The sequence below is a fragment of the Enoplosus armatus genome, chromosome 17 (genome assembly GCF_043641665.1).
Source record: "Enoplosus armatus isolate fEnoArm2 chromosome 17, fEnoArm2.hap1, whole genome shotgun sequence".
Taxonomy (NCBI): Eukaryota; Metazoa; Chordata; class Actinopteri; order Centrarchiformes; family Enoplosidae; genus Enoplosus; species Enoplosus armatus.
Window position 1 is genome coordinate 4622884 of NC_092196.1, and position 27987 is coordinate 4650870.

Consider the following 27987-nt stretch of genomic DNA (forward strand, 5'->3'; position numbering starts at 1 on the left):
ACACACACACACACGAAACAGCCAGTTACACCGGCTGAGGTTTATTCAGGTAATCTCAAAAGGGAACTCTTGCACCGGCCTCTGCTTCACATCTCACACGGCAATGCAGCCACAGCATGTGTTACTGTGTGAGCGCAGAGAGAGAGAGGGTCACATCTCGCCGTGCAAAGCGCCCCCCCACCCCCCCCCCTTCAAGGCCTGCTTATTAGAGTCCTATGATACCAGGACGTGACAATCACATTTAAACGTTTTTTTTATTTCTTCCTCGCGCTCAGTCACTCGCCAGCTCCCGACCTGCGACATTCTCACCAGCACCAAAGTTTCAGCTTGGAGAGACTAACAGATAGAAATAAAAAATACTCTAAGTTTCACCTTGCAGGACTGCAAATACAGAAATGCACAGAGCAATAAAAAATACATAGCATCAAAGGTTGAAATCAAATCACAATAGAGGAATTAAGATCACTTATTTTTTTAACTACCTTGCTAATAGAACTGCTGATGGCTCTACTAGCAACAACAGTGTCTTAAGTACATGTAGTTATATAGTATGCATCTATACTCCATAAAAGGGTTTGGGTATCGTTTGGATCGAACAGTCATGTTTCAAACATGGGCAATACTAGAACAAACGTTAAGGTCGGCAGCCTACGTGGACCCTTTAGTTATTGCTTCAGCTGTGGTGTTGATATGAACACGCTCCGAAGCAACGTAGAAAGAAACAGACTTCAGCCTCAAGAGCCCCGAGGTCAGACGTGTTTCTGTGTTTGGACCGTGGGGCCGACAGTTCTCGAGAGCCCTGCTTGGAAATCAAGTTTGGTTTCATGTTCGTGTTTAGTTGGAATAATCTAATCCTACAGTAACAACATGAAGTCCCGTGAAGCCGCTCCAGAGTCCCTCAAAGTTGCGCGGGAACTCGGCGCCGCATGTAGTGGATGCAGATCACCGCTGGTTCGGTCCATTGTTCAGTGTGGAGCCTTGGGGAACTCGATAGCTGTGCAGAGTTTCCTCCACCATCAGGTCCAATGTAAACAGCTTTTACAGAGGCAAGACCAAGGGAGTAAACAGACTCTTTGGCACATCCTAACACGGCGACGGATGCATAAAAGTCCTGGTCAGACTACATACAGACAGGCTCCCACATTTAGTTCGCTTTGAGCTAAAGAGGTGTCTTCCTGTCAAGCAGTTTTACTTCTGTCTTTCTCTCTTTAAAATGGGAAACAAATGCACATGTGCTATGCATGTACACAAACATACAAACTAACACACACACACACACACACACACACACACACACACTCACACTGTGCACTTGTGTAAAAGTGCACCGCTGACCTATTTTCAAACATTCCAAAGTTCTACTTAAGCTTTAAAATGACCTAGTTTACCACATTCAGATGCATAATAATAAATAAATACGAATTTGGGTTGAATTGAAAAAGGCAGGAAGAAAATGGCAACGCTGTGAATGGAAAAACTCGAAATGTGTAACCTTGAAGGCTTTCTATGGCCCTGCTAGGTCTCCAATCCAGAAGAGGGAGATTAAAAAGCGACTGTGCTTTCAACACAGCGGCAGCCCTATCTGCTGGAAACAGCAGACTGCGGAGTAGTAACACCATGGAAGGTAAAACTACCAATGGTATAGTAACATGGGGCGTATGTTTGATTGTGTATGAATGTGTGCATATGATGTTTTAATAGGTGCTTTAAGCTACATTCAAACAGATGTATATTTTGGGGAGAGTTTTACATTATAAAGATAACAAGGGGGATCTTCCCTTTTTGGGTGTGCTTCCACTTCTTGCTCCTTTAACCAATCGGAATTACTCTTTGTCAAATTTCACCCATTTAAAATGGGCGTTTCAGTTAAGTGCTCAGTGACAATGTCAACATTAAAAGTGCCTGTTTTAACACTAAGTGTTACCACGCGTTTGAAGTCTCGACCACAAGACTAGCATGATTAGAAATGGCCTTTAATCTCAGTCAGGACCTTTGGGTGAGAGGCTGAGGCCAGCGCTACCAGCGTGCTGATAGAAATGGTCAAAGTCTCACCGGTCTTAGTAACGCACTGTTCAGAAGGGGAAAGGGGGGGGGGGGGGTTGAAGTTTGATAAAGGGCTACATTAACCCCTAAATCGCCCAGTGAATGGGAGGAGAGGTACAGCAACGGTCCATGTCATCACCTGGACATTCAATATAAACAAGGCAAACGCAAAACATTGGTTCATCTCTCTTCATAACCTTCGAAACTTCCCACAATCATCCATCCCCGACACACAGAGAAGCCTGGAGAGCCTCGTTCCCATGGCAACGGGACTTAGTAACAGTCTAGAAAGCTGCTTCAAAAAGGTGCTCAGAGGGCTCTTTGGAGGGGAAACACTCCTCCTCCTCAACAACACTTTGTGAAGGCCGAAGGAAAGAAACGGATGGACGAAAAGAAATAGTAACGGAAAAAACAGAAAGGGGTAAAATGACAGTGAGGAATGTGAGCTTACACTGTCTGGGTGGGCAGGGGGATAGAAGCTGGAGATGGGGTGGTGGGCTGCTCCTCTGAGACCTTTACTATCTCTGTGGCAGTGACAGGCGGAGGGCACTCGGCCAGAGGCGTAGGGGAGCGGCTGTTGGGAGCGCGGGTCGGGGTGGAAGTGAGGGCAGGTGTGGTAGAGGTGGTGCTGGAGGTAGAGGTGGAGGCTGGGGCAGTGGCCGGGACCGGGGATGGGTCATCAGCTGGGGCAGGGGGTCCAGCGGAGGCTGCTTTGGCTGCAGCAGGCTTGTTGTAGTTCATCTTGAGGATGTGCTGCTGGAGGTGTCTGATCCAGTCCTCCTGCACCGACAGCGGACCATGAAACTCCACCTCGCAGAACCTGACGCAGACACAGAAAAACACATTGAAGCTGGGAAGTATGCAAAGTACCGCTACCAGTAATCTACATCTACGGTGGCTCCAGCAAAGTTTTCACACAAAGAAACAAAATAGAAACTGACGGTGTTAAATTCAGTGCCTCCCTCAGGAGCAGCTGATTCTGGTCAAACTTTTGTACTGCAGTTATGTCAGAGCCTAAGCGCTCATTCATGTTGCCAGAAAATCCCAAATGATCCACTACTCTCAATATAGTGCATTAGCAACTAAAAGTAGAGTACTGCTCAGCTGGGGGTGGGGGTGGGGGTGGGGATTTCTGCTTGGGGATTAAAGGACTATTTAAAACTTAGCCAGACAGTCCTATTAATGCTGCCGTCTCACAATTTCTAATGTTAAGGGGCCCGAACATGTTCTCTTGGGCCCTGGGAAGCCCTGCTCTAAAACACACAGGTCTCACTCACCGGCACTTCAGGGTGTAGAACTTGCCCACCAGTTTGACCAGTGGGTAGGTGGGTGGCTTGGGCACCAGGGCGGGGACGGTGCCCGTGCGGGGAGGCTTAGGAGGGCCGCTGTCCCTCTCCGTTCCGTCTGGGCAAGACGGGTGCTTCAAGGGCCGACGCTCAAAACCTTAGGAAGAGGAGGAGGAGGAGGAGGAGGAGGCAAACAGGGTTGGTGCAAAGTGGAGCTGCACCAAAATGAGTACCAATGAGGTGGAGTTTTCTTTCTAAAGCCAGCAGATGCATAAGCTGCAATCATTTTCTCTTTGCTTATTTAATGTTGCACTTGTAAGGTTCATTTTGTACAAACATTCTTCCGTCCATCTGATGTCAAATCGTGGCCCTTTCACTACCTTTCAAAGAAATGAATGTCAAGTCAATTCAATGTTAAAGGATAAAAGATGAAAGGCAACTCACTGTCACGGAGAACAAAGGCTGGCACGGTTCTGTGGGTCTCTTCCTAACTCTAACTCCCGTGTTTTTGTTTTTGTTCCAGCGTAACAGAATCTCACAGTTAACCCTGCTATTGTGCAGCTGCGGTCACCGAGTCTTCTTTCAAAGTCATTCTGGCGGCTCTCTGAGAGCACTGTTAGCATTGCTGAAGTGTAGCGTAGTTTGAGGTTTTGAGTCAAATGGTTGAAATGTTTTTGGGTTTTTTTTCTCTCTCTCAGAAGCTTAGCAAGCCCAGCACTAACAAGAATAAACTCAATGTACAGAACGTACAGGAGTGGGTGTATGCTACATGCGCTCGTATGTACCTGACTGCGTGCACAGCAGCAAAACACATGCTGTGTCCTCACGTACCTCTGGGCAGGCGGACGTTAAGCTCACTGCGCGCCACCTGCGCTTGAAGCGGGAGGCCGCCGGCAGGCCGCGAGTGGCTGGGGCTGCTGCGGCCGGGCCGGATGGGAGCGGCCTGCGCATTGGTACCAGCTTCACCCTCGGCGGTCTTGGAGGAGCCCTGGCTGACCTCGCGGCTCAGCGGCCGCACCAGGCTCACGGCCAAAGAAGAAGACCACTGGGAGGAGGAGGAGGAGGAGGAGGAGGAGGAAGAGGAGGCCTTCTGCGATGAGATGGGGAGGACATGATCAAAATCCGCTGACGCAGTGAGAGGTGAGCTGCTCTTCTGGAAGAGGGAGAGAGATGAGTTTTCTAATCAGCATTACATCATTAATCATAACTAGCTGTATTAACAATTTAACATGGATAGCATTAATCTGAAAGGAACAGTTCAGCATTTTGGGACACTTATTCGCTTTCTTGCTGAGAATTAAATGGGAAGATTGACACCAGTCTCATGTCTGTCTGGTAAATATGAAGATACAGCCAGCAGTCAGTTAGCATAGCTTAGCATAAATAACTGGAAACAGGGGGAAACGACTAGCTTGGCTCTGTCCAAAGGTAACAAAATCTACCTACCAGCACCTCTGACGTGTAAAAATTACATGTTGTGTTTTTTTTGGGGGGCGGGTTACATGCCAGACTATTTCTTGGCTGGTGCAGCGACTCGCTAAGCTAAACTAACTGGCTGCTAGTCAACTAGTTCACATTGGTACCCCAATATTTTAAAATATATGTAGAAAAAAGTATGTCAGTTGTCTGAGACTAACATTTCTGGACTCGACCTATATCTAACGTACCGTCATAACTGCCAACCTTTCAAGTGCACTATTAACTATTTAACTATTTAGCTTAATTGGGGTCTGAGAGCTTGGCAATTAGAGATCCTTACGTGCTGGCTTTAAGTCATCAGCATCAATGAGCTGCTTTAGAAAGTAAAAGCAGACAAACAAGCTTTCAACTGCAACTCGTGGTCATCAGCGGTAATAATAATAAGTAAATAATAATGATAGTAATAAGTTAACAAATAGGTTTCATCTGCTAATGAAGGCCATGAAATGCATTTGAAAGCTCCACAGGAAGCTGAGATTCGTCCAAGAAAAAGGCAACTCATTCTTATTCGGATGAATAAAAGATAATTCTACAGAGAAATCTCACACCTACACACCGACAGTCCACCCACGCAGGTGTCCTCACTTATGTTTCCTGATTGGACCTCGTCTCAGGACTGAGCCTGGCTCGCTTTGTTCATCGCTCTTATTGGTCACGCCGTCACACAATTCCCAGCCTAGCTCCACCCGACTTCACCCCCGACCAGAGGTCTAATCAGCTGGGATACAAAACACCCGCGAGGGTGTGCGGGGCTTTTTCAGATATTGCTCAGTTTTCTAATTTTGGGGTATTAATCCACACGCACGTTGCCTGAGATGGAACTATGAATACTAAACGATGCACAGTGCTCAACTACTTTTGACTGGCAGTGTACTGGGGTCAATTAATTGATTAGCTGATTGACAGAAAATGAACTGTCAACTATTTAAATGATTGACTCATCCTTTAAGGCGTTCATCAGGCAAACGTTCTCTGGTTTCAGCTTTAGAAATGCGAATCATTTCTGGTTTTCTCTGTTTTATTTCAGTGTAAGCTGAGTGTCTTTGAGTTTTGCACTGTTGGTCTGATAAAACAAGACATTTGAAGACGTCACCAATGGATTATCAATTAATCTGCCCCATTATTTTCATTGGGTCTATAAATAAATGTTAGGCAATAGTGCCCTTCACAATTTCTTAAAGCCAATATGATGTCTTCAAATGAATTGTTAACTGCTAATTGAGTTTACAATCACATAAGACAAAGGAAAGTAGCACATCCTTTCCACTGAGCAGCTGGAACAAGGAAATGTTTTTGCCTGAAAAATGACTTAATGATAAATCAAATTAATTAAATAAATAGTTGCTGATTAATTTTCTGTCGATCGACTAATCAATTAAATGGTCTATTTGAAACTATGCCATTCGTCACTACTTGGTCCTTACAGGCCTAACAGAACAATACATGCAGCCTAGTTGGGTTCATTTGTACGAAAAAAAACCTGTACAATATGATTGCAAGGACATTTAAAAAGGTGATCCATTCTGTATGTGTGTCACATCACAGCTCAGGGAAAAGGTGTGACAGTGACGCAAATGCACCAGAAACTAATTCAGGGGGGAGAGAAAGAAAAAAAAAAACGTACGTTTTCTTCCATCAACAGCATGCCATAATTTATCTGAGGATGAAACATAAGCTGCCAGGCACCCTGGTTACTATGGCAACTATCAAGTCAATAGCTGAGTTGTTCTGGCATCTGTCCCCACAGTGATTTTTTTTTGCTGGGTGTAAAGACACAGGATCTACAGTAAGGCTCAAAGCTGTTAGACAACACGTCTGAAGCTTTCCAAGACACAAAATGTCTGTCGAGCCACCAGCTGAGGCATGTTAGATCTCCACGCATGTCGCCTATTCAAAGGCACCGGGAGGAAAGTGAGTGTGTCAGAAAGGTAGTACAGTGGGTTTTGATCTTGTATTGTATAGCTGCATAGCTTTGTGGGAGGCACAAGTTCTTCCACTGATATTTTGCGCTTTTTTTCTCTGAGAAACAAAAGCATTCACACTCGCAACCACAGACTTTTCTAAAGTGTCCGAGGCCAAATATACAGTCTGAGAGCTTGCTCTGTTAATAAAGACACCTGCATTAGTTATTACACTTCAATAAATTACCAGCTTCACAAGTGACTCCTCACCTTCTTGAGGGTGGAGCGGCTGCCCTGCATGTAGCTCCGATGCATCTCCAACACCTTCTGCGGCCTGCTGCGCATCCAGGCGCTAAGCGTCTCGATGGGGGATCCATTTACACACCACTCAGTCACACCAAACTGCCTCAGGTGGGCTCGCGCGTGGCTGGCCAGGGCCTTGCGGTTCTCAAAGTAGAAGCCACACAGCTCACAACTGGGATCTGAAAAATACAGGAGAAAGGAGAAAAGTGACGGGAGGTCTCTTTTTTAAGAGATCAGTACAAGACGGGATTCTGCATAATAGAAAAACAAAAACCTCGCAGTGACTCACCCTGGTGTCCGTGCTTGTCTGGCGAGGGTTTTCTTTTGAAGGAGAAATCATGTGGCAGAGGTGAGAAAGTCTTCAGCTGATGTGGCGGTGAGTGGGCAGTCTCCACTGAGTGGGCCTCCTCAGACAGAGGCCTTTTCCCCAGTGGGGACATCCTGAAAAACTTCCCTGCAGGTGGGGTAGCAGATGTGCCCGCACACCCCAGGCCCTGCTTGTGGAGCCTCGACCCCGACTGCAGCAAACTGAGGGGAGATTTACGGAATTTGGAGGAGTGGTAGCCGGAAACACCCAAACCATCTGAACTGCCGGTGCCCCCTGCGTTCTCCCATGGGGGGCTGTTGGCTCCTTGGCTCGACTCCTTCTTCACTCCCTGGTCTGAGTGAGAGGGGGCCCCTACCCCTCGCTTGTGCATAACCTCCCTCAGGGTGTCGATTGGCGAGCCGTTGACAGACCACTCAGTAATGCCCATCTGGCGCAGGTGGGAGCGGGCGTGGCTGGAGAGGCCTTTACGGTTCTCAAAATATTCGCCGCAGAACTCGCAGCGAATATCTCTTGTAGGCTCCACTTCATGGGCCATGGCTGTGGAAAGACCAGAGGGGGAAAATAGAATGATTTTAAGGATCCGGCTTACATCAAAATAAAAGTGTGAGTGCACCAACACTACAAGCATTACTGGTTTAATGCAAATATGCACACTTTGGATAATTATCCACTAACTACTTCTTTAGTATGACTTGCAAAGGAATATAATGCGTCTGCAGATGAATTTGAAAGTGTTATGTAAGTTTCCTTACAGGAAAAGTTCAACATATGGGAAATATTTCTTGCTGAGAATTTCAATAAATAAGATTGATACCACTCGCACGTCTGTACGGTAAATATGAAGCTACAGCACAGCAGCCGGCTAACTTAGCTTAGCATAAAGACTGGAAACAAATTTACATGTTATGACTTGTTTGTTAAATTAACCGAAGCGTAAAAATGACAATTTGCTGTTTTACAGGGAGTTATGTTCAGGGCTATCTCCAGGAGTCTCCGCTGGTTAGCTGACAACTGACCCTCGTCAAGAAATAGTTTGGCGTTAATCAGCAGACTGTCATTGTTATACTTCTGTCAATTAATCAAAAAAGAATTGTTAATTAGTGAGCTTTAGAGGAGCTGGTAGGCAGACTTTATTACCTTTGGACAGAGCTAGGCTAGCTAGTTAGCTGGCTTCTGTTGGTAGCTTCATATTTACCACACATAAGAGTGGCATCAATCTTCTCATCTAACACTCAGCAAGAATGTAAATAAGCATTTCCCAAATTGTCAAACTGTTCCTTTAAATTGCCCTGGAGACGAAACTTGAGCTTCAACTTGCCCAAGTTGAGGGGGAACACGTTGTCAGAGCTGCCCCAGTTGAGAGGTTCACCAGAGAAGCCGGCAGATCTGCCCACAGCTGCGGGGGTGGTGACCTCCAGCTGCACCGGCTCGGGCTTCAGCTTGAGGATCAGCCCGCTAGAAGACGTTGGCGGAGCGGAGCTCGATTTAGACATCGCGGGCTGAGGGGGGCTGGAGGGGCGGGCAAAGGCGAAGGGTAGGCGACTGAGGAGGGTAGCTGAAGGAGAGGAGGAGGTTGACACGGGCGATCGAGGGGGGCCCGGAGAGGACGGAGGTGGAGTTTTGAGAGGTTTTAGAGGAAGAGCGCAAGGCAGGCCCCGCCTCGTGATGATCTCCCTCAGGGTGTCGATTGGCGAGCCGTTGACAGACCACTCAGTAATGCCCATCTGGCGCAGGTGGGAGCGGGCGTGGCTGGAGAGGCCTTTACGGTTCTCAAAATATTCCCCGCAGAACTCGCAGCCTATTTCCTTTGGAGGTTCACCTAGAAGATTAGAAGTGAACTGAAACATACTTAAAACAGAAAAAAGCATTATACCTCATCGACACAGATCTAATTATTACAGATACTTCACGTGAAGGAGTGCACCATCAATCCTGCGAAACAAACACTCACTGTGTGGAAGGGCCATGAGCTCCCCGCTACTCAGGCGGAAGACCCGCATGGAAGAAGACTTGAGACGCTTGGCGGGTGGGCCAAGTAAAGATGAGGCAGAGGAAGAGGTAGCTTTGGATGTCGACCCACCCCCAGCTGTAGTCACCTTGTAGAGGAGGGATGAGGAGGAAGAGGAGGAGATACTCAGCAGGGACTGCTTTGGGGAGGAAAAGTGTCGGTCTGTCCGAGGTCTTGCGTGGCTGTCGAGCTGCAATGCACTGGCTTTGTGCTTGAAGTCGTCGGTATCAATGAGCTGGTTCAGGAGGTCGATGGGAGAGCCCTTGGATTCAGAGTACTCCACCCCAAAGTGCCGCAGGTGGGCTCGGGCATGGCTGGATAAGCCTTTCCGAGTCTCGAACCAGGCGCCACACAGCTGACAAACGATGTCTTTGTTGGGGTCCACCTCCAGTGCTGCACATGAAGAAGAAATAAGAAAACTAAGACTCTTGAGAACAACGAACAATGCAACTTTCAGACGTCAGTGAGGGCAGAGACACTTACTGAGGTTGAGAGGAGCGTCATTCTCCTGCGGTGCCCAGAGGGGTTTGGTTGCCGTGAGGGTGGCCGGGGCAGAGAGGTTAGAGGTCAAGCTCTTCATTCCCCCGGCCTTGTGCTCCGGGGAGCGCAAGGGGGAAGACACTGGCAGCAGAGAGGAAATGGGGGCTTTCCTCACTACTGAGGAAGGGGAGCCAGAATGAGGCGGAGCTGGAGAGGCACCCGGAGAAGGTGTGGGCGTGGAGGAGGAAGAGGGTGGCGCTGCTTTCGCTGCTTTGGCCAGGATGGAGAGAGGAATGGGTTTCTCGTCTAAGTCCATGTCTTCTAAATCCTCATCTTTCTGAGGAACAGACGGGGAGGAGTTCTTGGCTGAGAGGGGCTCCAGAGGAGGTGAGCTTATTTGGCTGTCTGTGCTGCGCTCCTTGGCAATTTGGTAGAGGAGGTCGATGGGTGCCCCGCTGCTCTCTGAAACGCCGATGCCCAGCTGGCGCAAGTGAGAGCGGGCGTGGCTGGACAGTCCCCGCCTGGTCTCAAACTGAGCTCCGCACACCTCACACTTCAAGTTGTGGACTGCAACAGAGGAAAGGACAGCTACTGAGACACTTGGGCGTTAACAAGACTCATCTTATAAGTTTCATAGATATTTCAGAGGGACTGGTACCATTGACATTCTGTTAATGCGTTATTTCATTATTTTGACCAAGTGCAGCATTAAAGCAAAGTTTGCAAAGCAACAGCAGGTGGCCGAGCATCTTTTAGAGGCCGCAGATATCCCCGAGGACATGTCAGCTCACTTACCCTTCCTGTCTACGCCTTCACCCAGGCTGCAGCAACACTAGCCAAGTGTTAGAGGTGCTCTCATTAGCTCCTAAATACATTTGTCTACCTCCCAGGTTTTCCCTTGGGACAGCCCTCTCTGATGTAGCGTCGCCCCGCCTCAATGCTGACCTGAGGTCGGTTTTACAATTTTCCCGCTGACAGCCGTGATAGGGCTTTCGCTGTGGCAAATCCAGTCCCCTGTCAACACTCTGGGGTCAGCGTTCCCATGTTTCTCTCTCACCCTTGGAGTCTGCATCCTCCCCAGGAGAGAGGCCGCCTGTGTCCGCGCCGCACGGCCCTGTTTTCCCGGGGCTTGAGCTCAGACCATCCGGAGCTGGAAGCTGCTGCAGGTCCTCCTCATCCTCTTCCTCGGCTGCTTCCTCCTCCTCACCTAAAAACATCACAGACAACATCCAATATTAAGTGTGGAGGGGCCATGTCAATTAGGCCAATTAAGCGACATTAAATCACCTTCAAATAAAACGTGCTTGCCGATAAATCATTCTCACGGCTGATTTTCACTTCTATGTTTCTGGGGAGAAAAGAAAAAAAGGCAGCCTTTGAAAGCACGTGAATGTATTTCTGAAAGAGTGAGAAGGAATGAAAGGCGCAGGCTGAGAGCAGATAAATCTACTCAGTCCGGTGAGCTCATTGCCTATAATTCATCAGTCCCAGTAATAACAGCGCATTGCAACGTCTTCTGTGAGGAAATGCACATGAAAATAATTCACAAGTGATGAATCCCTGTCAAAAAAAAAAAAAAGAAAAAAGATAAAAAAAAAAGTGATAATTGCACTACTGTATGAAACAAACATGGCAGTCTTGGTTCCCCGCAGTCAGGCATTCATTGGACAAAAGTGCCCATTTTCTGCGACAAATCGGTAAATCAAAAGAGACGCGGAGACAGACAATGCTTTTTGTCTGGTGGGCGGCTCTGCGCTTGTCAGTTCATCTCTTGACTGTAAAAGAGCGGCGATGTGACACCTCGGAGCGCAGCGTTATAACACCGTCTATTATGATCAAGACAATAGTAAAATCAGCAGCGCAGGCTTTATGAAACGGGACGAAGTGGCAAACCGCTAACTTGACTTTGTGTCCGTTCAAGGCAGAGCGACACCGAGAGACCCCGACACTTCCAAGTAAAAGTGATACTTCGATTATACTTCGTCGATCCGGTTTAAGTTGGAATAAGATTACAGGGCTATGACCGCTTTCGGTGCACAAAGTTACCGGGTTTCCACTGTTAAGTTTACCATGAATAAAAAAAAAAAAACATGCCCAAACGCATGCACTTTGAGAGCACAGCGTGTCCTCTATCACAAATCAAAGCAAAGTAAAATGGCGAGGATTGGGCAACTGTAGGTAATTTTAGAGATCCTGCAGCATTGAAAATACTGGACGTCATCCCAGACGTGCACAATCAAAAAAAAAAGAAAAACCCCACACAGACATTAAGAAGACACTAACTGTAACAACAGCGACGCAATCATCACAATCTATCCGCGCGAGCAAAACGGAAACACCCGAAACAAATACCACTGACCCGCTTTGTGAGCTTTTGACATACATGTCATGAGCTACCTGCACGGCTCTGCGCGACACCGCTTCTCTTCTGCATAGTCTCGCATGATAAAGACTTTTTAATGGCTGTTGTCTGCCTACGAGGTGGCAGAGGATGCGGCGCGAGACGCGCAGTGCAACGCCGCCGTGGCTGATCGGGAGGGCACGCGGTGCACGGGAATTACAGCGCGCGGTACTCACCGGTCCGCAACCGCAGTGCATCGGACTCCCGGCAGCTGAGGCCAGACAGTTTTTCCGCTATTGTTTGGGTCTACGGGGAGGTGGAAGCAGCCATTTTGCCCCCATATGCACCGCTAAGCTAAGGCGTGACCAATCGAGTGGAGGCGGAGGTTGGGATAAATGCACCGAGTGCCACATCAACCACGGGCATCAGGGACTCTCTCTCTCTCCCTCTCTCTCTCTCTGTCTCTCTCTCTCACACACACACACACACACACACACACACACACACACACACACACACTCTGCTATGGCTGATTTTGTCGACAGCCACCACCACCACCACCACCACCACCCTGATTCAAACACTTCACCCAGTGCACAGCGGTGGCACCCAGGTCAGGCAGTCCTGTTTTTATTCAGAGTAAAAAAAAAAGCAAACAGACCGGCGCACTCACAACGACAGCAGCAGCAGCATCCGCTTTATGCATTTGTACTGGTCTTCTTCACCCCTCCGGGTGTCATTACTGAGGTCTGCACACCCTGTGCCGAGTTCAAAGTGCAAGCACTGACAGGGGTCACCAGGTGTCAAACACATCCGCAACCAACAGAATATCCAAAACGAGCAATAAGTAAAGTGCATTTGGCGCATTGCTACTTTGAATCGATAATGAAAACTTACCTCCACACTCTTCTGCACCATCCTCCTCCTTGCACTGTTGAGGAGACGCTGAAGGCGGTGAATCAGAAACGGCAGCACTCGGGGTCCTCTCACTTGTCTCCCCCTCTAGCTTTACCTCAACGATTCCCTCCCCTTCCTCCTCTATTTCCCTCTCCTCTTCTTCCTCTTCATCGCCCTCCTCCCGCGGAGATCCCAGGCTCCGGGGGGGAGCCGTGGGGATTACGAGGTCGGGCCTGCTGGAGAACAGCTCCCTCAGGATGTGGATGGGCGAGATGGTGACGTCCCAGTTGGTGATGCCAAAGTCGCGGAGGTGGGCCCGGGCATGGCTGGACAGGCCGGCCCGGGTGTCGAAGCCAGCGCTACAGAACTCGCAGTGCATCACGCTGAATGTGTCCGGGTCAAAGTTGGCAACTGTGGAGAGGACAGGCGGTACAAGTGGGAGTTTAGACATGTGACTGAGTGTGAAGCTTTTTTTTGGCGACCCCTTGGATCAAAGCAACATCCTTGATTGCTTTGACTCACAAGTTGGAGTTTGAGTGGTTTTGAGCCCCGCCGGCAGCATGGCCTGGGGAGGGCAAAGTCGCTCTGCCAGCCAGCCCACCACTGAACTGTCTCAACCACTATTGGACGAATTGCTGTGCAATTTTATACAAACATTCATGGTCCCCAGCGGATGAACCCTGCTGACTTTGTTGATCCCCTATCATTTCCTCTAGCGTCACCAGCAGGTTAAAAATGTATGATCTTGAAATATGGGATTGATTGCACACATTCATGTTCCCCTCAGGATGAATTGTAACCACTGAACTCTTCATCTGGATAACTTTGGTTTAAAAGTACTTTAAAGAGAGGGGCGCTCCACAAAGCAAAACAAATACGAACTTCACACTATTTGTGCTACTGTGACTGAAACAGGCACTGAAGAGAATTATGGTCTAGTTAATGTACGCTGTGGCTCATGTCAGGGTCATTATGCCAAGCGTATATTAAAAACAAAGACAACAATCAACAATGGGCTTTACAATCTGCTCAGAAAACATCCAAAGCCAAGCCTGGAGAAACACATGGCACAAGCCGCTGACCTTTTTTCTTCTTCTTCTGATAGGAGAACTTCTTCTCAATCGCATTGACTTCCTCGGGGGATATGAAGTGACGCACGTTGTAGCTGACGCCCACTCGGTTCAGGTGGCCTCTCACGTGATTGGCAAGTCCGATGCCATTGTGAAATCGATCGGGGCAGTAGGGGCATCTCCTTTCCACACTCTTGAGCGCCTCTGCGTCCTCATCAATCTCGTCGTCGTCCTCGCCCAAGATGCCCTCTGACAGGAAGCGCCGCACGCGCTCCTCGTCAATGTCGTCGTCGTCGTCGTCACTGTCAGTTTCTGCAGGAGGAGCGGTAACCCGGTTGCTCCTCCTCAAAAAGAAAACCTTTCCATCTTTCTCCACTTCCAGCTCGTCTTCGTCCTTCACACTTTTCTTAGGAGGGAGCAGTAATGTCGCACTCTGCTGTGCTGAACAGTCATCTGGAAAGAAAAAAAAAAAATCCATTTCGAATAAACAAGGCACATTCTACTCAAACTGAAACAATTATGTGTGCCTTAAATACTATATGTGCATCTTGGGTTTTTGGGTAAAAGCTCCTGTAGGGCTCCGCTGAGAGGCTCTCAAAGTCTGTCTGACCTAAGTCACTTTTTTAAAAACATTTATAGTTTGACCTCACAACTTTAAAGGATAATTCTGGTTTATTACAACTTGGGTCTTATTTCTGTAGTTTTGACCATTAACCAAATAATTCCTATTTGTAATAATCGCATCATACTCATCAGGTTAATTCAAATGAACTGTGCTAACACAGCAGAAATGATACAGAAATTATTCATACAAACCCTTAACTAGCTTAACTAGTGTTGCTGAAGGAATGCATTATACTAGCATACTATCTTTTCATCTTATCATCTGATTTGAGTGACATAATAAGTCGTGTAAAGGTGACTTAACCTCTAACCTCAGCATTGGAGTCTGACACTGGGTCTCACCTGTGTTTGATCGTGCTCTGGTGTGCGGTTTCACTCCCACGGGTGAGCTGGCCCCTTGCTGGGAACGCTCAGCGTCAAGCTCTGTGCTCTGATCTTCGTCCCGCTCTTCTTCTTCACTGCCTGGCAGCTTGTCATCATCCAGCCTCGGTAGAAACTTGGCCAGATCGGTCCAGGTCTTACCTCTTCTGCTGAACCTCCTGTTCCCGACACACTTGAAGACCGCCTGCATTGTGGGCCGAGCCGCGGCGCTGTCTGGTGTTGTGCTGTCCTCAGAGGCAGTGGCTCCTTGCTGGCTTTTGCTTTGAGCTGCATCGGGCAGGGATCCAGATCCAGAGAGATGGTCAGGATCCAGGGTGGATTTTGAAATTCGAGCACCCACATCAGCCTGCGCCCCACTGATGGAGACCTGTTCTGGGTGAACAAGTTTCTGGTGTTCCCTCATAACGGTTTGACTTGAGGTCAGGAAGGCACAATGACCACAGGCCAGGGAGGTGGAGGCCAAACGTGATGCTGAACCAGGGGATGGGGAGTCAGCCTGGAGTGTGGGTTTTTTTCTGTTGTGGGTCTTGGTGTGATTAGCCAGTGCCTGGGAGGTTCTTGTGCTGAAGTTACACTTGGTGCAGACAAAGCGGCGGCGGTAGGCAGAAACAGCTCGGGGCTGAGCTGGAGTCCGAACTGAATTCGGAGGAGTTGCTTCTGAGTCAAGAACTGCTGGGTCTGCGTCTGGTGTTGAAACTGGGGCTGGGGAAAGAGGTGGAGATGTGACTATTTCTGGGTCTGACATTTTGCCCGGAATCGAGACTGAGCTTGCATCTTGCATAATAGCTGGGTCTGGGCTCGTATGCTTCACCACCTTACTGTCGAGATTCTGAATCTCTCTCCCGTTTTCATTCAGTTTCTCAATCTCCTCCAAGATCTTCAGACGGGACTCCTGGTGCCTTCTGTGGTGGTCTGCCAGTGCGAGCCGATTTGGCAGGTTCCATCCACACTCAACACACCGAAAGCGGCCGCCCTTACCTAAACGCCTGCCGCCCCCTGCACCGCTCTGACAGTGCTCGGCTATGTGCTCCTGCAGGTGGACCTGCTTCTTGAAGTAAATGCTACATTCCACACAGGTGAAGATTTCTTTACCTGGCACGCTTTCTTCTTCTTCTTCTTCTTCTTCTTCTTCTTTGCCTCTTTTCCCTTCTTTGTCTCTGAACTTTATCGGTTCTTCCACTCCAAAGTTGACTTCCTCAAAATCATAAACCCCTCCACCTCGACTCAGCGGTCCCGGCTCAGCAGATTTTGATTTCTGAGGACTCGCTCTGGCCCGCTTGCCAGTTTCAGGCAATATGCGCTTCAAGGTGCCAAGTCCGGAGAAGGGCCTGAGCAGCACCCTCTTCTTTCTGCACCGCTGAATGAATGTGCAATGAGCCCAGGGGGCAGGAGGGGGACTCTCAGGGTCCGAGTCTCCAGGGAAGCTGTACACATCTCTCTCAGGCTGCTTGGTTTCTTTTCCCTTGGGCCTTTTCTCTCCCTCACTACTGTCCGCCTCCTCCTCCATTTGGCATCCTTCCTTTGGTTTTACTTTGGACAGAAACAGCTCAGCTCCCTCAGATACATTCCAGACTTTGCTGTCTGCCACTGTGAAGAGGAAACAGAGGAATTGTGAATGAAAGAAGCCTCAAGATAAAAAGAAGGATATCAAGGGTGCAGGCCGGTTTGGTTTCTTCCTCGCGGTACTTACATTCTGTAGGGCCACGCTGAGATGTATTTGGCTCTCCTGTCTTTGTGCTCTCATTGTTGTCGCTGTGCCCCTCCACGGGGGTAGGCACGTCAGTCTTGCTATGCAGGTGCTGCAGTTTTTCAGGTTCTTGGTCATCTTCACTATCGAGTCTGGACAGCATCACAAAGGAAGAACATTACATGACTTTGAGAGAAGCATCTCTGCCTGAAACAAGTCAAAGTTACGGATTCTTATTCTCAGGGTCATGGCTACCATTGAGGACACCGAGGTCACGCTTTCGCTATTTTTTCTGGGTTTTATCAAAATGTGAGAAAAACATACATGCAGTGAGTAGCTTTCAAGCACGCTTATTCTAGTATTTGTAGGCTCTGTATATTTAAACTTGATGACTTTTAGGCCAGCTAAATAAAAACATGAATAAAGGATGAAGTATTTCTCCCCCACAATTTTGTTCCTGGCAGCGTGGAAAAGGTCAGCATGTAGACCTTCAAGTTGGGAAACAAACCAGTAACACTTTATTTTCCTAAAAGAATATATAAGAACTTTCCTGGAAATAAGTATATCATTTGGACTCTAGCACCTAGTGATAGAGTTTAGTTAATTGAGGGGATAGTGCAACGTTTTGGGGAATACAGTTGCTACAGCCAGCATCCGGTTAGCTTAGTTTAACATAAAGACTGGAAACAGGGGGAAGCCGCTAGCCTGGCTCTGTCCAAAGGTAACAAAATCCACCTGCCAGCACGTCTAGCGCTCTGAATTACACGTTACATCACGTTGGTTTAATCCATACCAAAAAAGTGTAAAAACAACACGTAGTGGTTTCATGGGGGTAATGTGTGAGATGCCACACAAACACACATGCACACTCCCTCACACACACACACATACACACACACACAGAGTGGGTGCGTCCCTTTCTAGCTAGCTTACAGCTCACATCTGCGCAGTTGGCACATTATCTGTTTGGGTGAAATGATCTGCCTGTGTGATGTTTCTCTGTCTGTATCGTTTTACTCAACTACCCAGCTGATTTCACCACCGAGCAACTCGCTGGGCTCTTCCCTCTGCACCTCCTCCTCACCTGAGTCCAGAAGAAGGAGATCCTGGGCTGTGAGCAGCCAGACCATGAGGGTTAGAAAAGTGCTGTAGCTCCTCCTCTGACACACAAACAGCACACAAAACACACAACCACAGGAACATCACTTCACAGCATAACAGATCCACAGTCAGAAATACAGTGCATACTCAGGTTACATGGAGAGAGAAAGATAAGAGACTTCTGACTACTTGCAGACTGAATAACATTTAAAACGATAAGCGGACAACAATGATATATAACATATATTAGCTAAATAAAGAACTACTTCTAGCTTTGCTGCAGATCACTACTGTGCTACTCTTGAGAAGTGTGCAACAGGTCTCCAATAGATATTAAGCCATGTGTTACCATCTAGTGTTTCTTTCTCGGAGTCAGAGTCCCAGCTTAGGGAGGAAGGAAAGGCTGAGGACCTGAATCTCCTCTGTGCGCTCCTCCCTGGGTCTGCACTGGGATGAGCGCCCTCAGTCCGCTCGGGGCCCTCACCTCCAGCGTGGCCCCACAAGCATTTGGCGGACATCGGGCCGTCTCTCACATTTGGAGAACATGAGGACTGGAGGCGATGATATAAACACAGAGGGCATTTACAAATCGTATCAGATGACGGAAACGACAGCGGTGACGACACGTTTGATGACGTCGTACCTGTAAGGTGCAGCTGAGGAAGGTGGGGGTGACAGGGTTTTGTGCTGAGTTGAAGGGTGGGGGCCCATAGCTGGTCCCTGGGGTTAGGGGTCGCCCTTCTGGCTCCATGGTCCCCCAGAGAGCAGTATGGAGTCCCACTGGTGACCAGCCTGCCTACATTGTGCAGTCTCCTCTTCTTCTGGGAACATGAACACACACTGAACAAAATAAAAGTTTCACCCTTTTTTTTTTTTAAACACAGCCTCTACTTACTGTAGCAACTTGCATACAAACTGTTTTCACAACAGCCAGCAGATAGTAAGTCATAATCAGACAGTATGAAAGTGTCAAATCTGCAGAGTGGGTCGTGTTTTGGCTGTCTTTTGTTTTATTTTTGATTATTTTGTGTGTGGCAGCTGCAGTTTTTTCCGGACTGTCTGACCTATTTTCACAATACGTCCAGTCTTAAAGAATGAAACAGGGCGCCCAGATGGTTACATAAATAAGTGGCCTTTATATCCAGGGCCCGTGTCCTCTCCTGCTGCCCCTCCAAAAAGCAGCGAAATGCCCGGGTACATCAAGGTGTCCCGCGGGTTGGCCTCTGTTGCTTCAGAGGACGTGGCTGACATCGACCCAGCCGCTGTCAGGTGACTATTTAACAACAATGCACCCACGCACGGTGCCGTTTACACCTAAAACGCCCATAAACTGCAGTTGTTGTGGGGTTGTTGTTTTTTTTTTTAGTGCAAATACTCACTGAAATCGGCCTGCTTTGCGGATCGCAGAGGAAGGCAGGCTGTTTAAGCGCCGTTCGTCATACTTCCAGGGACGGAGCTGAAGCCTTTTTACGACCCGAGACGATGCTCGCCGGAGGCTCCGACTGCTCCCATGGACAAACTTGCTCTTTTAATCGCTGCTCAGGTTTTCTACATGGACCCCTTGAAGATGCCAGACAGAGGACTCCATGTTATTTGGCTTGCAGGCACGCCACGGCTGCGTACGTAACGTCGACGGGGAGGGCGACGAGAAGAGTTTCGAGCAAAGCACCAGAGTCAAGTTAAATAAGTTCAACTTTTACGACTGCCCTGCGTTTATTCTCATTTCCACGCTGCCACGCTAATGTGTGCGACAGGCTTTCTCCTCTGTCGCGTTTTAATCATGGTGACACTTTCCTCTGCGGAACATCCAACACCGAGCAGCGTTAACATGTCGCACTGATGACGTTTATTCATGTCGGACATTATTTAATGTACACAGGTGAAGTGGCTGTTGTCGATTCTGCCAATGTAGTTTCAGTTGTTAGCATCTGTTCGACCCACATATTCACCACTGTAGTATATGTATAAAAAGTATATATATATATATATACATGTTTACTAAACATACCACGGACGTATCCCTCGCTGTGAGATAAAGACAGCCGTATTGAGTTTGTCAATTAGTTTGTGTCACAAAAAAACCCCCTAAATGCTGGAAATCAATAAACGCCCTACTACTGTATTACATGGTCATCTGTCGCCCTCTACTGGCGCGACACTGTAAAAGTACTGCATTCAAACATTTTAGGTAAGATGGAAAAGTGTTAGCATCAAAATATACTGAATATACAGAATGGCCCATTTCACGATAATGTATTATTGGATTATAAATATTGATGCATTAACGTGTTCATCACTTTAAAGCTGGTAAATGACTTAATATATATGTAGAAATGTTTAACAATACATCATAAGTTATTTTTGATTATATTTTGTATTAATCTGAATCTGCAAAGTAACTAAAGTTATCAAATGTATGTAGTGGAGCTGTTTCTGTATAGTTTAATTTAACAAATCATAGTATTTTAGAGGCAGACAAGCTATGTATGTAAATCCTCATCTGTAACTACTAACTAAAGCTGTCAGGTAAATGTAGTGGAGTAAAAAGTACAGTATTTTCCTCTTGAGTGTCGTGGAGTATATAAAGTAGAATAAAACAAATCATAGTGTTCATAAGAAAATGGCATCAGTCAGAACATAAGAATAAGACAAATATTTATTGGGTTTTGGTTTTGGTATATTCAGTAGCATCTTCCTCCTGTCAAGCAGATCATTTTCATTTCTTCACCTCCTGAAAGGAAGGAAATGACACATGAAATGAAATAAATATTTATGTTTTTAAGTAAAAGTAGCAACAACAATGCAAAAACGTTCAAATCCAGCATTTAAAATCTCACCTCAGTAAAAGTACAGCACAGTATTATCAGCAAAATGTACTTAAAGTATCAAAGTAAATGTACTCATTCTGCAGTAAAATGCTTTTTTAAAGGGGTCATCAGTCAAAAAGGTCGGGAAAGTCACTCCTGGCTATATCTGTCAGATAAATACAGTGAAGGAAAAGGTACAATATTTCTGAAGCATAATGTAGCGTAGTAAAACTACTCAATACTCGTACAAGTATCTCAAGATTATATGTAACTACAGTACTAAATGTACTCAGTTTCTATCCGTAACAGCCGTAATTAGAAAATTGATTTGAAGATGTTTGTTTTCATATAATCTAATCTTGGAATATATAATATTATATTCTGAATATTGATTTGACACAGACTTTAACTCAGCTGTGGAAATTTGGAAATTTGGAAAACAGGAAAACGTGCACCTGCAAATACCAAGGTGCAACCATTAGACGCGCCCTGACTGTCCTGACATGCCCAAAAAGGAGGATTAAAAGACATAATGAGGGATGCCGCGCCCTAATGGTCTTGCATCCTTGACTGCGCGCTTTTAACCTTCCTTTTCCTGTTGTGGCAAGGCAATCGGGGCATTGAGGGCAGTTTGGAGCAGGCTACACCTGTTGTGTATTTTTCTGGATATTCAATAGCTCTATGCACATACCCCAAAGTGTTCCCAGCCTTTGATCTCATTATAGAGAGCGTCTCCGGGGCAGGTAGTGTTCACCACCTGTCTGTGCCCCTGCAGGGTGAAGTTGGCCACCAGTCGCCCACCGCCAACAGCGCAGGACGCCAGCTGATCTCTCACCAGCCCCATGGAATGCTGGGAGGGCAGACGGGTGGCGTAGTCCCCGATGAAGGAGACGCCGTAGCCTATGGAGTTGTGTCCGAGGGTGTGGGCCCCCCGCCAGAGCCAGCCTCGGCCCTCGTACAGGTACCCGTCAGAGCCTGCGACGAAGCTTTAGGAGCACAGAGTGTCTTAGACATTGGGTGTAAAATGTCGCTTATGTGTATTTAACGTGTGTGTTTGACTTGAAACAAACCTGTATCCTATGTCATCCCAGCCTCTGTCCTCCTGGTGGAAGCGCTGCATGGAGCGCATGTCTGCAGAGCACTGCTGGAAGGTCAGACAGGGCTGGCTGGGTGTGTGGGTGTGGTGGATGTACATGAAGGAGAGAGGAAGAGACAGGTTGGTGGGGGTTCCTCTGTATGGCTCCGCACCCCACATGCAGCGAGGTATGATGGGTGGGCAATCTGAAACAGATGAAAGGGATAATAATCAGCTTCTTCTGCTCTTATTCTAATGGACGGTCGAAATGGATAATTCTCAATTTGAAAGACAACAGTTGTTTGCGGTTTGACCTCGTGCTCACCCATGTACTTATGAACAAACTCTCTCACTCCGTCTTTCACCACAGCCGTCAGCTGCGTCTTCTTCTTCGCGTCCATCTTTGAGTGCCCCTTCAGTCTCCGCTGCAGCTCCACTGATTTCACCACCTGCCTGACCAGCACCGGAGGGGCGACCAGCCCTCTGAAGTTCTCCCTGCGGCGTCGGCTGATGAGGCGCGGGGAGGCGTCCAGTCCTTGGCCTTCCAGCTGGTGGCAGTAGTACTCTGTCAGCAGACGGCTCAGCTTGATGGGACGTCTGGATTTGGCAGAGACCTCCATCCCTAGAACCGCGCCGTCCATGCCTCCGTTGACCTGAGCGGTGGTGAGCAGAGAGGGGCTGTCCAAGAGGGTGAAGACTTGTGGGGCGGTTACGCTGTCCCAGCAGCCGTCAGGTCCCAGAAGCTGGGGGAGAGGAGAGCTGTGCCTGACAGAGAGGTCCAGGTCTTTGGCCAGAGTGAGCTGGTACAGGCCCCGAACACGCCCCCTAGACTTGGAGAGGAAGCCGGCCTCGATGCCCAGGAGGAGCGGCGTGAGGGCAACAGTCGTGCCATCAGAAGTCAGGACCACGCCTTCCTCTCTCGCATCGTCTGTCACCGTGTGATGCACAGCCTTGCTAACGTAAACTGAGAGGCTGGCGTCCATTTCAGGACCACCAGAGTCGGCGTTGCCGAGGAAGTGCTGAATGAATGCATCATTAAGGCCAGCTGCCCTGCGCAGCCTCCTCAACACTGCCACTGGCTCTGACCCGGGGTTCCCGTCTTCCACCTGCTTCACCGCCTTGATGAAGTCATCCATGTGCCAGGAAGCTGCAGACCAGAACCGAAAACACGTAAATGTCTGTCAATCACATGAAATACCCATCTCTTCAGCTCTACACAACCTTACCCTCGGTTCATATCCCTAACCCTAATATATATATATATATCTATATATATATATATATATATGTATATATTGTCTTTTATTATGAAACACAGTAAAGTTGCCTTATGCTCATAGTTATAATGAAAACAGTAATAATGTTCCTTTGTAGTGAAGCTTCATGCCGTAATTACAGCAGGTTGAAAATAGAAGGGCTGAAATATGCTGATGTTTCAGATTGTGAGGACTTCCTTAAATGTGTTATAAACGCTTCATTACTGATTACTCTTCTAACCTCTGCAGTTAATTCAGCTATTTGTACAGGCGTGACAATGGAAAAGGCTGCATATGTGTGGGGCCCAGATTTCTGTGCTACACCCCTGGCTGTCACTCTGCTGATAAGAGGAATGATTACAGGCTGTCATTTCAGCTGCAGGTGATGTACGAGCTTATATGAGCTCGAAAAAGTAGATATTTCAGCTATTGTTCGTGCTGAACAGAATACGCATTGCTGAAAGAGTAGGTACACAATTATCTGGAGATTTGTCTGAGTAATAGTCAAACAGATGTATTGCCGTTATGTACAGCGCAGCTCTCACAATTGTGTGAAAACAGAAACAAATGTCATTACCTTCTGCATACGTGCTGACCAAGACCACAACCAGGACCAGGGTCCATTTCCAGCTGCCTTTATCCATCCTGAGCCGTGACCACCTTCAGCTCCTAGCTTGCAATGTCTGTTACCTTGTTGCCTCTCTCATTTATAGAAGCTCACGTGCAGTGGGTGGTTATGTAACAGTTGTAGACATAATGTAGATACGCCTGCGTTCAGTCTGTTGGTGTGGCCGACTAAAGCAATGTGGGAAACCGGCACCTGTAATGTGGGCAGTGTGGAGTCACTTGTCCTTACCGCTCAAGGTCTCCCTGCGTATAACACACACCGTCGATGTGACTGAACTGGGCAATTTTTCGAGAAATTCTCAAGTTCTGTAATAAATCCCAATCATAGTATTTGTGTCGTTAATGTGGCTGCTGCTTGTGAAACCTTCTGGGAATAAAATCAGCCAACAGCAAACACTTCACCACTGTACAAATCTCCGGCAGTCCTCTCTGAGGTAATAAGCATGTTCTTGTCGATGTTCAGAAAACACAAAGCCAGTAGGCTGCAAAACTGAGGAAGTCCCACAACCATGAATCATGTGTGCTGTGACAGCATATATATATATATACACAGATGCATCAGTGATTTTATGTCAGGTTTATGGTATTGTTGAAAATGCAGCAATGAAGAAGTGCACTAACTAAGAGCCACAGGTCTTACAGCTTATAGCAGTCATATGAGGACAAGAACAGGAAGTGGATGTAGTCTGGAAAACACATAGCGGAAGGTCTGGGATGCAAATAACAAAGGTCAAAGATCTGTAATTACTGTAATCTGTGATAATAACAACCTTTAGAGTTCATGTGAGAGCATACAAAATAAAAACAGTTTTTGAGGGTGGGGCGCACGTGACCAGGGCGGAAAATGCAGACCTTTTTTTCACCGCAGACATTATGACTGTTAATGTCAAGCAATTAATAATTGCTCCATTGCACTGATTGCTGGAACTAAGCCATCATAAATATTTGTTTCACCTGTGGTTGTCTGCTATGGAAATGGACTGCATGTCTGACTCATTTTGGAAACAATAGGGCGCTTCATAAACCTGCAATCAGTTAACATCTCGAGGGGAAGTGTGGGGAACTGCTGTGTTATACTTTGGCATTATTTATTATGTTGTCTATATTACATGTAAGACATATCTCTTTATTCTATTTTATGGTGACGTTTTGACATTTTGCCAGAGACAAGAGATAAAGAATTACCCATGTGGCTCATTTATTGTTCTTTTTTTTTTGCTGATAAATGGGCAAACTGTGAAATAAACTAAATAAATGAAATATGATTCAATAAAGAATGTGCAGTAGTCTGTAGTGTCATTATAAGTATGGGCCACGGGTGGAGCATGTTAATAACATAATCGCAAAGCTAAGGCTTGTTTCAACAAACTGTTTGTGTATTACACTGTATGTACTCTATATATTGTAAATATTGTCTTTGTATATACCATAGACACTATACCATATGTATAGATTATTATTGTTATGCTTATTCTTATTCTTATTAATTTAGGTATTTACATTTATATACAGTCTATGATGTGCAGGTGGCGCTGCAGGCGCCGGTACAGTAGGTGGCGCTGTGCAATTTCTATGCTGGTTACAATTCACGAGTAATCCAAACGTAAAGGAGCAGGAAGAAGAAGAACTGGACAAGAGCTGATCTATTAAGAAGCAACAAGGTTCGTTTATCGTCAAAGACCTCGCTTACTGAAGAATAATAGATACCATATTATCTACACTGTGGGTTTTTTTTTAAAAAACGCGCATGTTTCCACTCCTGGAGGGGCTCGCGTGCAGTTATCGTAACAGGAAGTGCCAGCTAGCATTCGTGGCTAGGCAGCTAACAGCTAGTGGTGGTCAGCGGTTTGTTGGGCTTGAATGGCTCAAACTGGGCTTTAGCATTTAGCAGAAGCACGGTGGGTAGTTCAGCAGTTACCCGTGTGTTGGTAAAAGCGTAGAGAATATGTCATTTGTATTTGTTAAAGTAACAAAACCCCGAGAATTTGATGTAGGGACGCTGAGTGGAGCCTGTCGCTGAGAAGTGGCCACACATATCCCCTCTGTCTAATAGCAGAAACCTCCCCTGTACAGTGTGCTGGATTATTGTGATGCCATTTCATGTCATTTATGGTAAATGACTCCTATATAAATGGAAGTATATATGTTAATTTGTTTAATGCTGAAACCATTGGTCAATAAATTGATTAGTTGATCCACAGAAAATGAATTGACAAGACTTTTGATGAGAGAGGAGTCATTTAAATCATTCACCCAGCAAAATGCTATCTAAAACAATCTCTATCGTCAGCCCCTCTAATGTGAATATTTGCTGCTTTTCTCTGTTTTATATTATTGTATATTGAATATTTTGTCCATGTTTCTGCACTGCTGGTTGTACAAAACAAACAATATGATGATGCCAGAATGTGGGTTCTGGGGTATTTTCTTTACTATGTTGACATTTTACAGACTAAACCATTAATCTGACAAAAAACATTAACGCATTTAATTGATAAATTGAGGCATATTGGTTAGTTGCAGCCCTGTGTTAGTTTAGGTAGCCTGCAAAAAGACTTCATAATCTTAGAACTGCAGGCCTGATTTCTGTATGAAGCAGCAACATGATGGATGTGGGGTCAAATGTGACACCTGGGTGCCAGAGGCTTACTGACTGGTGTTATTTATGTTCTGGTCAGTGCGTGGGTTAAACTCAAATTATTTAAGCTGTTTATAAATTATTCTTAGCTATCTACTGTAACTATTCAATACTTTCCGCTTATCTCTTTCAATAATATATATATTTCTTTTAGCGATCTGTTGCCATCTTTAATCAATTACTTGAATTATGCAGACCAGTTTGTGCCAGTATGTGTGGAGAAATCTGTGCAAGAGATCATGTTTTAATTTCCACCAAAAATGCTCAACATCAGAAACTCTCCGTTGGTTTAAAAACTAAGTACACATGGGTCCAGTTCAATCCTGCTGGCCAACCCCAGCCAGTTGTCAATGATCTGCGTATGTGTGTCAGTAGATACTAACCTGTGCTGTGGACAGAAAATGGACACCCGGTTCACTCGAGGGAAATCCAACATCTTGGAGCGACCCCTGACCCGACCCAAGACTGAAGTCAGCTTGAGCACGTTTGCCCTCCTGTTCTCCGAGATGGTCCAGTACTGTCAGAGCCGCGTGTACTCCGTGTCCGAGTTGCAGACTCGCCTGGCCGACATGGGCCAGAGTGTGGGAGCCAGCCTGCTGGACGTACTGGTGCTGAGAGAGAAGAACGGGAAGAGGGAGACCAAAGTGCTGAATATGCTGCTCTTCATCAAGGTAGACCAAATGTACAATACTGCTGGTGGTTTCAGAGTTCGGTAACTTCTTTTACCTTTTTGAATTCTAACCGTTTTCTTTCCTTTTTAGGTCAATGTCTGGAAGTCTTTGTTCGGGAAGGAGGCTGACAAGCTGGAGCAGGCCAACGACGATGACAAGACTTATTACATCATAGAAAAGGAGCCACTCATCAATGCGTACATCTCTGTGCCCAAGGAGAACAGCAGCTTGAACTGCGCCGCCTTCACGGCCGGCATCGTGGAGGCCATCCTCACACACAGCGGCTTCCCCGCCAAGGTCACCGCCCACTGGCACAAAGGCACCACGCTGATGATAAAGTTTAACGAGTCCGTCATAGCCAGGGACAAGGCTCTGGATGGCAGATAAGGAAGGCGGGAGAGAGTGGGTGGTTATGTTGATCAATACAGGTCAAAGATAAATCATCCAGGTCCAGGCGAGTGTTTGTTCCTGACTGAATTTCCTTGTGGTAACTGATGAGACGAGGGTGACTTCTTGGATGGATGGATGGATGGATGACTGCGCCATGCTGAGCCACGCCCTGAGCAATCAATCTGGATCATCTCGTGAAGTGACACTAAATTGCTTACTGAACATCACTTTTCATTTGTAGTTTCACGTCACTTTCATCATTTTGTTTTCATCAGAAATTTTCAGATTTTTAAGCCCAACAGGTAAACATATTTCAATTAAACAACTTGTATTAATGTCACCTTGGGCTCTGGGCCATTGTGATGGCCCTTTTACTCTATTTTTATAGACTAAACAATGAATCGGAGTGTAATCGTGAGGTGCAGGCATTGCCTCAGAGGGTGAAAGTGAACAGACTCACTAAACGGCGGCCGACTAATTAGAGCGTCCCTGGTTTCTGCAATGTTAATAAAAAAACATATGTGTCACAATACCTCGTTTAATGCTCGGGAGATTATTGCTCAAAGCTTTCTCTGTTTCATTCCAGTTGAACCC

At 46.8% G+C, this 27987-nt stretch overlaps 3 protein-coding genes across 3 annotated transcripts; 1 reads left to right on the forward strand and 2 right to left on the reverse strand.

Annotated features, from left to right (window-relative positions):
- Positions 1 to 1988: 1988 nt before the first annotated feature.
- wizb (WIZ zinc finger b) lies at positions 1989 to 18680 on the reverse strand. Its single transcript, XM_070922762.1, has 16 exons — positions 18573 to 18680; positions 18279 to 18480; positions 17913 to 17988; positions 16832 to 16980; positions 15103 to 16728; positions 14149 to 14589; positions 13067 to 13477; positions 10886 to 11035; positions 9832 to 10395; positions 9292 to 9741; positions 8659 to 9159; positions 7302 to 7877; positions 6980 to 7191; positions 4161 to 4482; positions 3321 to 3486; positions 1989 to 2863 (listed from the first exon to the last, which is right to left on the reverse strand). The coding sequence occupies exons 1-16, from the start codon at positions 18678 to 18680 to the stop codon at positions 2491 to 2493; spliced, it is 6327 nt and encodes a 2108-aa protein (XP_070778863.1). The 3' UTR covers positions 1989 to 2490.
- A 1898-nt stretch (positions 18681 to 20578) lies between these two features.
- On the reverse strand, positions 20579 to 23711 carry pglyrp6 (peptidoglycan recognition protein 6). Its single transcript, XM_070922763.1, has 5 exons — positions 23645 to 23711; positions 22137 to 22958; positions 21807 to 22017; positions 21428 to 21722; positions 20579 to 20660 (listed from the first exon to the last, which is right to left on the reverse strand). Exons 1-5 carry the CDS (start codon positions 23709 to 23711, stop codon positions 20646 to 20648), a joined length of 1410 nt encoding a protein of 469 aa, XP_070778864.1. The 3' UTR covers positions 20579 to 20645.
- A 1591-nt stretch (positions 23712 to 25302) lies between these two features.
- On the forward strand, positions 25303 to 27925 carry LOC139299720 (trafficking protein particle complex subunit 5-like). Its single transcript, XM_070922582.1, has 3 exons — positions 25303 to 25355; positions 26708 to 27003; positions 27094 to 27925. The coding sequence occupies exons 2-3, from the start codon at positions 26734 to 26736 to the stop codon at positions 27388 to 27390; spliced, it is 567 nt and encodes a 188-aa protein (XP_070778683.1). The 5' UTR covers positions 25303 to 25355; positions 26708 to 26733; the 3' UTR covers positions 27391 to 27925.
- Positions 27926 to 27987: the final 62 nt, after the last annotated feature.